Here is a 14,814-nt window from a genome sequence, read left to right on the forward strand (position 1 = left end):
ATAGTTGGGCTATTGATGGACGTGTCCGAGAAAATACTGAATTGGTTTGAAATGGAACAAACTGAACTATAGTTTGGGCAATCATACGCTATACAGTCCCGGGCTGTGGCACTATCATTAGCAAGTTCAATGTACGTACCGCTAGGATTGATTGATTGTATATTGTTTAATCAGGGACTCTCGAGAATATTTCACTCATATGAAGACGTCGTACCGCTATGAACAGACAGGCAGTTTACACCGTACCATCGGTTACATGTATCACACAAGATCCCTCCGTCATCCCATGTTACAGGTAAAGCCACATGGATATACATGTACTAGTATGGTGTCATTTGGTCCTGGTTCAACTGGACATCATTCGATTGCGTCCCTCTCGAGAATTTTTCACTCATATGGAGACGTCACCATTGCTGGTGAATGGCTGTAAAATTTAGGCTATGCTCGGCGCTTACAGCCTTTGAGCTATGAGGGATCTTTATCGTTTATTCATCCGAAGGACCGCCCCATTTAGTCGCCTCTTACGACAAGCAAGGGGTAACGAGGACCTATTTAACCCGAGGACCTATTTAACCCGAGGACCTATTTAACCCGAGGACCTATTTAACCCAGATTTGCGAATGTAAGCTGAACGAGAACCGTTAGAGAATACGATCTTTCATGGCGACTAAATTCGGGCGATCAAGATGGCTTTCAGACAAGATATTACAATATGCAGACAGAACAGTTCGACATCGCTCATCGTTTAAATTAACACATACAAACTAATTTATAATATACAAAATTTAAATTAAAGTGTTAAATTTATATAGCTTGATATATTAAACACATGATTTTATTCCTACGATAATATCCAAAATCTACGGCATGTAGCCTTAAATTTTTTGAAAAGTAGGTCAAACTCCAAGGTAAAATTCTAATTAAAAAAAGGTCTTGTCAAAAGAAAAATACATGCGAAATCCCCATCATCAACCTTAAAAAGTAATGGCCAAGGTTAACATTTTTCAAAAGGTCCACCCCATGGTAAAGATCACCAAGGCAAAAAGTTTTAAACTGAAAGAAAGGTCTACGCATGGAAAATATGAAAGCCCCATCACCATCCATTCAAAAGTTAAGGCCAGTTTTAAATTTTTATGGACAGACAGAGCAAAAATCTCAAATTACGGGGGCATAATAAAGAAATAATTAAAATTTGTTTTTAATGACAAAGTTGCTCTCTATGAGGTCGAATGAATAGACCTCTGCTGTGAATTTGTGGCTTCAGCGGTCCGCATTTGCATATCATGCATGTTCGTAATGTTAAGTTTGTAAATAATATGCTTGCTTGATCATATGATTGTATCTTGTTTAACGTCTCTCGAGAATTTTTCATTCATGCATATGGAGACGTCACCAAGACCGGTGAAGGACTTCAAATTTAGGCCTTTGCTAGGCTCTTAAGCCATTGAGCAGTAAGGGTTCTTTAGCGTGCCACACCTACTGTGACACGGGACATCCGTTTTTGAGGTCATCTCCGAGGACCCGTGACATTCACACCTGATGCCGAACGTTTGACGATGGTCATACGAAGTAAAAGGAAAAGAGTTGTCAAAAGACAACATAGCTCGTCCAGAAAAGTTACTCTATTTACATGTAACTTATCTCCTTTGGTTCAAGTTTTTGAAAAGTTGGTCAAAGTTTAAGGTCACTAGCCTAAGGTCAAAACTTTTTGGACCCATATGAAATGCCTGGTCATGTGGCATCTAGATAATTATGTGAAATATATTTATCAAAGACCTATCCCCTTTGGTTCAAAAGACATACTGTATAAAGAATTATTTGCCTCTATGATTTTTTCTCTTTCTACATTTGCAGAATTTTTGCCCCATTTCAAATTAACTCAAAAACAGCTTTTCCTACTGACAATGAGGGTGAAAATAAAACGGCAAATATTTCCCTGTATGTGGTTGCCATGGTGAAAGATTTTGAAAAGTAGGTCAAAGTTGGTACCAAAGAAAATGCCATGGAATACGGCATCTACATGTATGTGCGAAATATCAAACACCCTATCATTCCTCAGTTAACAAATATAAAGCCAAGTCTACAGTTTTTAAAAAGCAGGTTAAAGTTCACAGTAAAGGTCACTACGTCAAAAGTTTTGGTACCAAATGAAAGGCCTGGCTATGAGGTACATGTATCTATATGCAAAATATTGAAGCCCTATCCCCTTTTGGTTGAAAATGAAAATTAATTTTTTTTCCTTAAATTGTGATGCTGATGCCACCACCAAGGTCATGACATTTTTAATTAGCTCACCAGGACTATTGTTTGGAGAACTGAATGAGCCAAAGTTGCTTTTGGTGTGGGGTGAGTGAGATGGTTGTGAGTGGTAAGGTGTGGGGGTTGAAATTTCAAAATAATGGAGAGGGTATCGGATTGGGTGCAAGTCAGATTATAAGTGGAGGTGAGTTGGTTTTGAGATGGGGCAAGTTGGTTATTAAATGGGGGGGGGGGGGTGAGTTGGCAAAGTAGGAGGCGATGTGTGGGGGGTGGGGGTGGGTGGGGGGCTTGCAAATGAGGTAACATGTCTGTAATTCATTCTCACAAGTTTTACCTGTGCTTACTCTGGGAACAGGGTTAATACAGAAGAATAAAGAATTAAGAAAGCTACAGACCTGCATCATTTTATTTTCAAATCCATGAGACAAAATAAATATATTTCAACAGTAATTCATACATATGTAACAAAGCAGGTACAGGTATTTCCAGTAAATTAATGGATTTGAATAGCACCAAAATTAGGCACAGTAACCCTATTATGGTTTTCCAACAAGACCGTGTTTCTAAATATAACTTCTTGTTAAACACTACTTTCATGCTGATCTATGAACTCTGTCAGTGTGGCACTGTCCACTGGGATTAAAAGGTATTCTATTCCCTCGAAGCCCTGAAATTATTAGGATTAACAGTCATATAATTGCAAACTGTTTTAGAATTGGTGCATCAAAGTTAAGTTTGTCAAGATCACCATGAGTCACAAATCTCACACTGATCTTGCAACATAAGGGAACTTACTGCTGACCGCACTGTGCTGATGGAGATTTATACAAAATTGCTTACACATTTACTTTCAAAATGTTATTGATATAGAAACTTTAAACACATTTTTCTTTACAAATTACATCACAATGCTTTACTGTAACAGTGAGACTTGTCTCATCAGGATATGCTTAAAACCAGAGAAAACCTTTCCATTTGATGAAAGGTGTGTATGGCTTACACAAAAATTCAGTTTGTATAATAACCGGATTAGACAAGTTTACCGATTTTTTGTTTTTATGTTTTTTGTAGCCTTATGGTCCTTCTGATGATATTCCCAACAGAACACTATTATAAAAAACCCTCAATGTAAATGACTACTTGGCCGAAACTTTATATGGAGGACTTCAGTCTGCTGTAACACTATATAAGAATGCTTACAGAGTGAATGGACAACTGAATTCTTGTTTTGTCGAGAAGATTTCTATAGTTTAGCTGTATATTTTCATATAAAGACATTTGAAATTATGGTCCATCTGCCAGGGCAAAGTTTTCAAAATGACATGTTGGGTTGATGTAACAAATATAGACTAATAGCTATAGACGATGGACAAACTTGGATCGAAGTTGTCCTCTTAAAGCTTAGGCATTGGAGACAAAACATCAATTTAATCATGCAAATGTTGGAATCCCAGTAAATTTGCACTTCATGTATCAACAAGAGGCCCATGGGCCACATTGCTCACCTTAGTCACCTTGGCTCATATTTAAAGATTTTCCCCATATATTCGCACGTAAACTTTGATCCCTATTGTGGCCCAAACCTACCCCCAAGGGCCATGATTTTTGCAATTTTGAATCTGCACTATGTCAGGAAGCTTTCATGTTAATGTAAACTTTTCTGGTCCAGTGATTCTTGAGAAGATTTTTAAAGATTTTCCCTATATATTTGGATGTAAAACTTTGATCCCCTGTTGTGGCCCCATCCTACTCCCGGGGGACATGAATTTAACAAAATTGGGTCTGCACTATGCCAGGAAACTTTCATGTAAATTTGTACTTTCCTGGCCTAGTGGTTCTTGAGAACAAGATTTTTAAATGACCCCACCCATTTTTGTGATTATCTCTCCTTTGAAGGGGGCATGGCCCTTCATTTGAACAAACTTGAAAGACCTTCACCCAAGGAGTTTGATTGAAATTGGCCCAGTGGTTCTGGAAAAGAAATCAAAAATAGAAAAAAGTTTACAGAATAACAGACAGACAACAGGTGATCAGAAAAGCTCACTTGAGTTTTCAGCTCAGGTGAGCTAACAAAAACAAAAGTATAAAGAATATCAATAAGAAATTATTGTGACCTTTTTGGACTTTATCAGCTTGTGATCCCTGAATTCAATTAATTGAGCACGCAGTGTTAAATCGCTGTTCACGAGGAAAGACTCCCTGCACCTCTGGTACAAATCTTGTAAGGACATACCTGAAGAGAAATAAAAATCAATGTCTATAGCACTTATCGGCATAATGTCCTTAATTCCTAATCAAAATCTGCATTATTTCTATTCACACCCACCAACTAAAAAGCTAAGGTAGTAAACTGGCCCAACTGAAGAAATTATATTTATATAAATTTATTGGGTAGTATTTCAAAACTTTCATTTAGTTGAAAATTGGGTAACTGTAACTATTTCTTGAAATTTTAGAAAATATTGTTGACACAACAGAAGTCCTAATGGAACTACAGACTGTACTCATTAATGAAAAACAAAATATCAAATGTATTAATTGCCTACTGGTCACTACGTAAAGCTATATTACGAAAAAAAAGGGGGGGGGGGATTTTGTGTTGTTAATACTGTAAAGATGGATTTTATATTTGGTATGAAACACAGTGTAAGCTATAACCTACATTAACCCCTTTTTATGGAAGAGGTTACAAACTACAATTCACCCCCCCCTTTATTTTTACAAAAAACAAAAAATTATCTTACCTATGTAAGTACTACTATCCTTGTTCTCAATCTGATGTTTGGCCAGCAACAAGAATATCTGTTTTGCATTAGTGGTCAAGCTTTTCATTACATGGGACATAGAGCTGAGAGCCAGAGACCCGGTCTGTTGTACCAACAGTGAGTTCTCATAAGAGGTTTCATCCTTGTATGGCAAGTAAGTGGTCACGTCATACCATAACCAGCGGTATCGACTGCATTTTGTATGGTCCCATACTTTGAATAGAAATTACCTTTATTGTAGTCAATTGAAACATTCCTGCCTTGTTAACTTCATTAAAAAGCAATGTATTCAACAGTTACCACAAACACAGGACAAAAGTCTGCCATGTTGAAATTATCATTTATGTATTGAACTTTATCATAAAAATCTTTGTAGAAATTTAATGTTACACGCATCCATCCCTTGTACACACATGTACATAACAATATGTTCATCTTGGACATCTCCTTCCTCACAATATCCATCTCATATAAATTATCACGATATACATGCATAAATAAACAACCAACAAAAATAAAACATACTGCATAATTTTTGAGAGTTTGACACCCTGTCCTAGCTCCAGACACCTGACCCTGAGGCCATGAATTTCATAATTTTGAGAGAAGTTTCTCTCTACATTATTAATATGTACTCAGTTTCGTTCTTTGATATCCAGTGGTAAAGAAGTAGTGGAGCATGTGACACAATGTCTGTATTTACTGAGTGGAGCATTAATGTGACACAATGTCTGTATTTACTGAGTGGAGCATTAATGTGACACAATGTCTGTATTTACTGAGTGGAGCATTAATGTGACACAATATACTTACTGAGTGGAGCATTAATATGACACAATATACTTACTGAGTGGAGCATTAATGCGACACAATGTCTGTATTTACTGAGTGGAGCATTAATATGACACAATGTCTGTATTTACTAAGTGGAGCATTAATGTGACACAATGTCTGTATTTACTGAGTGGAGCATTAACGTGACACAATGTCTGTGTTTACTGAGTGGAGCATTAATGTGACACAATGTCTGTATTTACTGAGTGGAGCATTAATGTGACACAATGTCGGTACTTACTGAGTGGAGCATTAATGTGACACAATGTCAGGACTTACTGAGTGGAGCATTAATGTGACACAATGTCTGTATTTACTGAGTGGAGCATTAATGTGACACAATGTCTGTATTTACTGAGTGGAGCATTAATGTGACACAATGTCAGTACTTACTGAGTGGAGCATTAATGTGACACAATGTCTGTATTTACTGAGTGGAGCATTAACGTGACACAATGTCTGTGTTTACTGAGTGGAGCATTAATGTGACACAATGTCTGTATTTACTGAGTGGAGCATTAATGTGACACAATGTCAGTACTTACTGAGTGGAGCATTAATGTGAGACAATGTCTGTATTTACTGAGTGGAGCATTAATGTGACACAATGTCAGTACTTACTGAGTGGAGCATTAATGTGACACAATGTCTGTATTTACTGAGTGGAGCATTAATGTGAGACAATGTCTGTATTTACTGAGTGGAGCATCAATGTGACACAATGTCTGTATTTACTGAGTGGAGCATTAATATGACACAATGTCTGTGTTTACTGAGTGGAGCATTAATGTGACACAATGTCTGTGTTTACTGAGTGGAGCATTAACGTGACACAATGTCTGTGTTTACTGAGTGGAGCATTAATGTGACACAACGTCTGTATTTACTGAGTGGAGCATTAATGTGACACAATGTCGGTATTTACTGAGTGGAGCATTAATGTGACACAATATACTTACTGAGTGGAGCATTAATGTGACACAATGTCAGTACTTACTGAGTGGAGCATTAATGTGGTCAATGGATGCTACAATGTGGAATCCCCTAATCTGGCTCAATAAACTCAGGATATTTTGTACTTTTTCCGGACGCAACATGACCCCGTCTATGTTGTGAATAATGAGGAAGAAATCTCTATAATCTGGAGAAAAGTAATCAATTTTTAGAAACCAGTAATCACAAAAAATGTTTAAACAATCTATCTTTAAAGACCTTAAAAATCTATCTTTAAATACCTTTGTTTCTGATATCAACTACTAAAAACCTTGAAAAATCCATTTCAGATTACATCCATATTGTTTGTTCAGTAGATATACCTTTCATCTCAAACTGTGATTTAATGAAGTCAAATTGATCCAGTGGACTTTTATAGCTGCTTTCTGCTTGCAATATTTCATCTGTTATCGTATTCAAAATCTGAAAGCCAGCAGAGAAGGCATCAATATGAATACATCTAGCCATTTTATAGCAGAAACAGAATTCTATTCTACTTATCCTTATACTACATTGCAAAGAAAACAACTGATTCTGACTAATATAAAAATAAAACTAATAGCAACAATAGTGCAAGCAAATAAATCCTTAGACTGATATATTTACAGTACACACAATTCCAATTCAAAATTTCAAATTACATTTACATTTTCATAAACTTAATTTTTGGCAAGTTTCTTGAATTATGTCAATACACCGTATACTGATACAATCGTAACTACTCGGCTATTTCTGTAACCGCAAATAAACCTCGTATGTAGATCGATGTCAACAGTCAGTAGCTATGTGTACACAAATGTAAAGTTCTATAACATCACAGCCACACGTTACAATACAAAACACGAGCTTTTAAATGCATAATTTAAGAGATCATACATATCTAAGGTATTCTACCACTATCAATTTCCACTTATACCAAAACTGAATCTGATGAAAATCTAAATATTAACATATCATATAGGGATTTGGTTCTGCCCTTTTAACGTCGTCCACATGCGCGCTTCTGGTGAAGAAATGCATCGATTTGATGCAATCTTTGCACCAATCCATGCCTGAGTCTTCATTCCGGTTATGGAAAATGACGAGCATGATTAGATTGTAAACTGATACATGTATACTCTGTTAATGTTAAACAACTTTTATTCATGTGTGTCAAATGTGTACAAGGTTCACAAGATTGTTTTTGTGGATATTTCTTGCCACAAACCAGCTGGTAAATCGCAAAATAAAGTCATAACAAATAAAAGTTGTTTTACAGTACCTGACACATACATCATATGAATCATATACTGCTAACACATGGATACTTAAATCAATTCTACCGTTGAATTTTCCAGGTATTCAACATCCATTACAGGTAAAACAAAATGAAACATTGTGTTATACTAAAGATTCACATTTCCAAGTTAAACAGTATTTACTCATTAATGTCATTCCGTTTCTCTTTGTGACGAATTCATAATCTTTACAGTATACAAATTTACTTTCATAAACATTACCTGTCATAAAACACCCTGTAGTACTTTTCTACAACAGTTTATATGAAATTGTCACTTACGTGTTTGATAGTGAGACTTGGGAAATAGCCATTGACAACAACCTGATCTAAATCTTTCAGTTCTGACTTCCTAAAGTCTTCCATAAGAGTTCTCTTGGAGCCCAGGCCATGTAACAGTATATTGTACCCATTGCTGCAATGAGAAAATATTACATCTAGTAAAATAATCTATCATGAAAAAACAGGAAACCACATGAATTTTCAGAGGATTTCAAAAGCCTAAAGCTACCCGCCATCTTTAGTTTAGATATACTATAACACCTGTGTTTTGACAGTATTTATTACACAATTAGCAATAAATAAAGGCTTTCTGCATGAACAACACAAGTAATATCTCAATAGCCCAATCATACACAGTCTTTACAGATCCCCAATACAAGACTAGAACTATGCATTGTGAATCTGAATAACAGCCTTTACAGATCCCGAATACAAGACTAGAACTCTGCATTACGAATCTGTATACCAGCCTTTACGGATCCCTAATACAAGGCTAGAACTCTGCATTACGAATCTGTATACCGGCCTTTACAGATCCCTAATACAAGACTAGAACTATGCATTACGAATCCATATTTCACTCCTTGCAGTTTTTACACTTCAAACTACTCTACTCACATTGATTAAAAATCGAGGATTGTTCCCCCTTTTGTGTTGTTATAATATCATAGATGTTATCAGATTCCACAGGAAGATTTAAGAATAATAAACTTTTACCAGCTTTGATATCTCATGTTCAGTAGAATTTAATAAAAAATCTGATGTATGATAAACTTTATTAAGTCTGAAGTGTTGCGAAAATATTAAAGAGATTAAATTTACTCCATTCTCTTAGAGATTCTGTAACAAAAATGTTTTCTATCAGATTTATTTGTCAGTTACTGGTGTGGTTCTCCATAGTCAGCAACATGACAGTGCTTATGAACGCCTAGACCTCCAAACATGGCCGCAATCAATCACGACAAACTTGACCTTAATCTTTACCAGCAACATAATTCTGACCTTGCAGAGACCTTTCAATTCAGCACCTATGAAGTCTTGTGTAATTCAAAAGTTATGACAGGTTCAGATTGCAGAAATACAAAGAAAGACAAGATGGACATGCTAAAAACAATATGTCCCTTGATCTTGAATCTCTAGGGATTAAAAAGGTCACTTCAAAACACACTACAGATATATAAATGTATTATTGAAATTCTACATGCCATATGTGAAACATCCATTTGGAAAACAGTTCTCTGTGTTCTTGGTACATCTGTTGACATTCAGTACTGTGTTTGCTGGGGACTCCTTTAAGGAGTTCATTCAGAGAATCTTGGTCCATTTTCCCGGCACCTAATTTGGCTAGAGTCCTGTCAGACGTTACTGATACCCCGCCTTGTGAATGTAACTCAAAGTATTCTTCCACCATGTGGGGCTGTTTCAGGAAATATAGTAAATTTCAAAATAAAATCTAAATCTCTTAGAGACATCAGGGTTTAAGACTGATGAGTAAAAGTACTGTGACAAATAGATTTTGTAATAATTTGATTGAAAAAGGTTGATTTTTTTTAAAAACAAAGACAGATATGAACATAGTAATCCATTTGTGTCTGCCATGCTCTGCAGGTAACACACAAATGAAGCTGCAGGCATTAAAATTTGTCTTTCTTTAATTTGAAGTTTCAATCAAATAGGTCTAAAAGTACAAATGTTTTATTAGATAAATTTATAACCATATCAGCAGCCTCCTGGATCTTTCTTCTGGATCTAGGAGTGGTTGGGGGGACTCTGGTTGTTGAGGTCTCTGGGTCACTTTCCTCCTCGTCACTGTCAGTATCACTAGAGCCCACATCAATATCGTCACAAATATCTATAATCATACACTGTATGCACAACTCACAAATATTCTTTAAAATTGATGTACTTTTTGGTTAATTGAAAACTTAAGATCTTTCTAAATGAGATGAAAGAAATAATTCAAAAAGAGAAATGTTTACTATCGAATTTTGAAATTCTTTGCCCTTTTGTATCATTTTATATACATCAAATATACAAACAAAAAAAATTCTTTTTCAATTATGGATTTGCATAGATTATTTTCTTGGATTTCTATTTCCTATTCAATACACAACAATTAGTGTTGAAAAATAACACTCATATCTAGATTCTTATGAATTGAACAAACAAAATAGCTCTACTTCTTAAACAAAATGAATTCAACAAACATATTAGCTCTACTTAAATAAAATGACAAGAATGCCACTTAATAGATTAAATTGTGATCCTCCTGGATCATTAAGCAAAATTAAGAAAAACATAATTACTTCATCATGTCATATATGTAACCACTGGACCGTGCCAAATCACACCAATGTGTAGTGTCATAGTGATCTCAAAGATACAAGTACCCACAACATCAGGGCTTGAAGCTAACTTTTTATGTCACCAGTCCAGTCGGACTGATGGGGTATAATTTCAACCAGTCCGCAGAAAATTTTACCAGTCCAACAGAGTTTTCCAGAAATGATTGAACATATTTCATTAATGTTATTAAAATGAAATTAAACTCAATATGCCTCAGACAATATTGTAACACTTAAATATGGGATTTATATTTACGAATCAGATTCGTCTGATATCTACAGATCGAAGCATGCCAAATGTGTGTATAGAATTTCATAAGTATATTTTCCAAAATGATGCTTTAGAACATTAACCCGTTCCATCAGACAGACTAAAGCAAATGTCAGTCAGTCCACCATACTTTTAACCAGTCACAGACTGACGGGCATATGTTAATTTCGAGCCCTGAACATTATAATGCATTTTTGCCTACCCCTGGTAGTTCAAATGTTACTAATACAATTGGTTCATTGGCCACACACACAAGTTATTGGCACATACAGTGCTCCCTCAATATATCACCAACTTTTGTTTAAGAAAATTTGGGCAATAAAGTAGGGATGGCATTAATAACGAATTCACCATTATGGACAATTCACAAAGCAATCAAAAGAAATTCAATACCATAAAGTTATTTCGACTCCATTCTGTATAAACATTTAAATTATCTTCAGTTCAATTCTGCAATTATCAATAATTAACCTGGCTACCTGAATACCTTGTCCAAACAGTCACACTTTACCACAACACTATCAAAGTACAGGTGTGATTACTGATGGGTGTTAAGTAATTGGCATTATTATCAATGGTAAACCTTTAAAATTTGACCATTTGTTTGTGAAAATCAGTGGCATTATGCAGGGTTGGTTGGTATTATAACGGGAGTGTTAACATGGGAGAAAATCTGTTCTTTAGGATTTTAAGGCAATAAGCGGGGGTGGCATTATAACGAGGGGCAATATATTGAGAGAGCACCGTACATGATCTCTAGCCAACAGATCATGGGAGAAGAGAGGAACAAATTTTGTTCCTAGATGTGTGTACTGAATCAATTCTTACACTCCGCCCTTTCCCTGAGTTTAAATGGTGTGGTGGCCTCTGGTTTCCTCCCCTTTTTTTCCGTTTTCACTCGGGTACTTTTCCTAGGAGTCCCCTCTCCTGTAACAACACAAGTCTTTAAAAGAATGGATCTGTAACTCAGGTTTTATCTCATATTGAATGCCTATTGGTGATCCTAAATTAACTAAATTACACCAATGGTTATTCTTCATTCATTGATTACATCTCTTTTAATTTTGTTGTTATTCTTTGCTGTTTAGCATACTTAATTAAAAGCAATTATACCTATCTATTTATTGTAAAATTCAACAGGATTTAACGGGTAAGATAATCTTGGATACATCGTAAGATTCTATAACACAACAGAGATTATTGTATCTATAAATGTACAGAAATATTCTAGGTTGGGACACTTTAAAATTTACCTTATTTAGAAAGAATAGTGGCTGCTGAGATAACAAACTTCCACATGATCTATACAGTATCTTATGTCTTAACAACCTTAGCTAACTAGCTACACAATGACATCTAATACTGATACTTAACAACCTTAACTAACTAGCTACACAATGAAATCTAATGCTGATACTTAACAAGCTTAGCTAACTAGCTACACAATGACATCTAATGCTGATACTTAACAACCTTAGCTAATTAGCTACACAATGACATTTAATACTGATACTTAACAACCTTAGCTAACTAGCTACACAATGACATCTAATGCTGATACTAACAACCTTAGCTAACTAGCTACACAATGACATCTAATGCTGATACTTAACAATCTTAGCTAACTAGCTACACAATGACATCTAATGCTGATACTTAACAACCTTAGCTAACTAGCTACACAATGACATCTAATGCTGATACTTAACAACCTTAGCTAACTAGCTACACAATGACACTTAACCTTAGCTAACTAGCTACACAATGATATATAATACTGATACTTAACAACCTTAGCTAACTAGCTACACAATGATATATAATACTGATACTTAACAATCTTAGCTAATTAGCTACACAATGACATCTAATGCTGATATTTAACAACCTTAGCTAACTAGCTACACAATGACATATAATGCTGATACTTAACAACCTTAGCTAACTAGCTACACAATGACGTCTAATACTGATACTTAACAAGCTTAGCTAACTAGCTACACAATGACATCTAATGCTGATACTTAACAACCTTAGCTAACTAGCTACACAATGACATCTAATGCTGATACTTAACAAGCTTAGCTAACTAGCTACACAATGACATCTAATGCTGATACTTAACAACCTTAGCTAACTAGCTACACAATGACACTTAACAACCTTAGCTAACTAGCTACACAATGATATCTAATACTGATACTTAACAACCTTAGCTAACTAGCTACACAATGATATATAATACTGATACTTAACAAGCTTAGCTAACTAGCTACACAATGACATCTAATGCTGATACTTAACAACCTTAGCTAACTAGCTACACAATGACATCTAATGCTGATACTTAACAACCTTAGCTAACTAGCTACACAATGACATCTAATGCTGATACTTAACAACCTTAGCTAACTAGCTACACAATGACATATAATGCTGATACTTAACAAACTTAACTAACTAGCTACACAATGACACTTAACAACCTTAGCTAACTAGCTACACAATGACATTTAACGCTGATACTTAACAACCTTAGCTAATTAGCTACACAATGACATTTAACGCTGATACTTAACAACCTTAGCTAATTAGCTACACAATGACATCTAATGCTGATACTTAACAACCTTAACTAACTAGCTACACAATGACATTTAATGCTGATACTTAACAACCTTAGCTAACTAGCTACACAATGACATTTAATGCTGATACTTAACAATCTTAACTAACTAGCTACACAATGACATCTAATGCTGATACTTAACAAGCTTAGCTAACTAGCTACACAATGACATCTAATGCTGATACTTAACAACCTTAGCTGACTAGTTACACAATGACATCTAATGCTGATACTTAACAATCTTAACTAACTAGCTACACAATGACATCTAATACTGATACTTAACAATCTTAACTAACTAGCTACACAATGACATATAATGCTGATACTTAACAAGCTTAGCTAACTAGCTACACAATGACATCTAATGCTGATACTTAACAACCTTAGCTGACTAGTTACACAATGACATCTAATGCTGATACTTAACAACCTTAGCTAACCAGCTACACAATGACATCTAACGCTGATACTTAACAAACTTAACTAACCAGCTACACAATGACATCTAATGCTGATATTTAACAATCTTAGCTAACTTGCTACACAATGACATCTAATGCTGATATTTAACAATCTTAGCCAACTAGCTACACAATGACACTTAACAATCTTGGCTAACTGGCTACACATTGGCATCTAACAGGACAAGGAAAACAGTATTGATAAGGAATCAGTGACATGCAGTTCTTGTGTTCATAAGGAAGTCAGTCATTAATACCATGTAGCCTACTACCTCAACTATTTACATTCTTCAGCAATGGTAGGCGACTCTTTTCCGTTTACTGCTTGCAGCTACCTATGTCAGATATGATTCTCCCATGTAAGGAAACCATGAAAGATCTCTCTACCTCATACAGTTGTAATGTCATCTTTCATGTACACTTAACTGTCAACTAAGCACACATACTAGTTGACTAAAGACTCTCCATGTTGATGCATTCTGTGAGGGCGAAGGTTTTTGAGTGTTTCTACTTTGTTATTAGTAATGCAGACAGTGGACTTGATCTCACCTCTTCGTGGGGTGACACTTCCTGATTCTTCCCTCTCCAAGACAGAGCTGCTGTTCTTAAGTATAGATTTTGAAGTTTTTGGTGTTCTTGCTTCAGATGCTGAGAATATCAAGTGCAAAGAGAAATATAAAACATTGGCTAGACAAA

At 35.4% G+C, this 14,814-nt stretch overlaps 1 protein-coding gene across 3 annotated transcripts in view; it reads right to left on the reverse strand.

Annotated features, from left to right (window-relative positions):
- Positions 1-2,647: 2,647 nt before the first annotated feature.
- LOC125668114 (origin recognition complex subunit 2-like) overlaps positions 2,648-14,814 on the reverse strand; it is a 36,776-nt gene continuing 24,609 nt past the window's right edge. For all 3 annotated transcript variants that reach the window (XM_056153167.1, XM_048901907.2, XM_056153168.1), the window contains 10 exons: positions 14,668-14,766; positions 11,854-11,952; positions 10,125-10,261; positions 9,615-9,826; positions 8,410-8,542; positions 7,175-7,274; positions 6,856-6,999; positions 5,004-5,237; positions 4,374-4,492; positions 2,648-2,926 (listed from right to left, as the gene is read on the reverse strand). In XM_056153167.1, coding sequence (XP_056009142.1) covers positions 2,840-2,926; positions 4,374-4,492; positions 5,004-5,237; positions 6,856-6,999; positions 7,175-7,274; positions 8,410-8,542; positions 9,615-9,826; positions 10,125-10,261; positions 11,854-11,952; positions 14,668-14,766 — 1,364 coding nt within the window. In that variant the 3' untranslated portion in view covers positions 2,648-2,839. The remainder of the gene's footprint in view (positions 2,927-4,373; positions 4,493-5,003; positions 5,238-6,855; positions 7,000-7,174; positions 7,275-8,409; positions 8,543-9,614; positions 9,827-10,124; positions 10,262-11,853; positions 11,953-14,667; positions 14,767-14,814) is intronic.

Source organism: Ostrea edulis, chromosome 1 (genome assembly GCF_947568905.1).
Source record: "Ostrea edulis chromosome 1, xbOstEdul1.1, whole genome shotgun sequence".
NCBI lineage: Eukaryota > Metazoa > Mollusca > Bivalvia > Ostreida > Ostreidae > Ostrea > Ostrea edulis.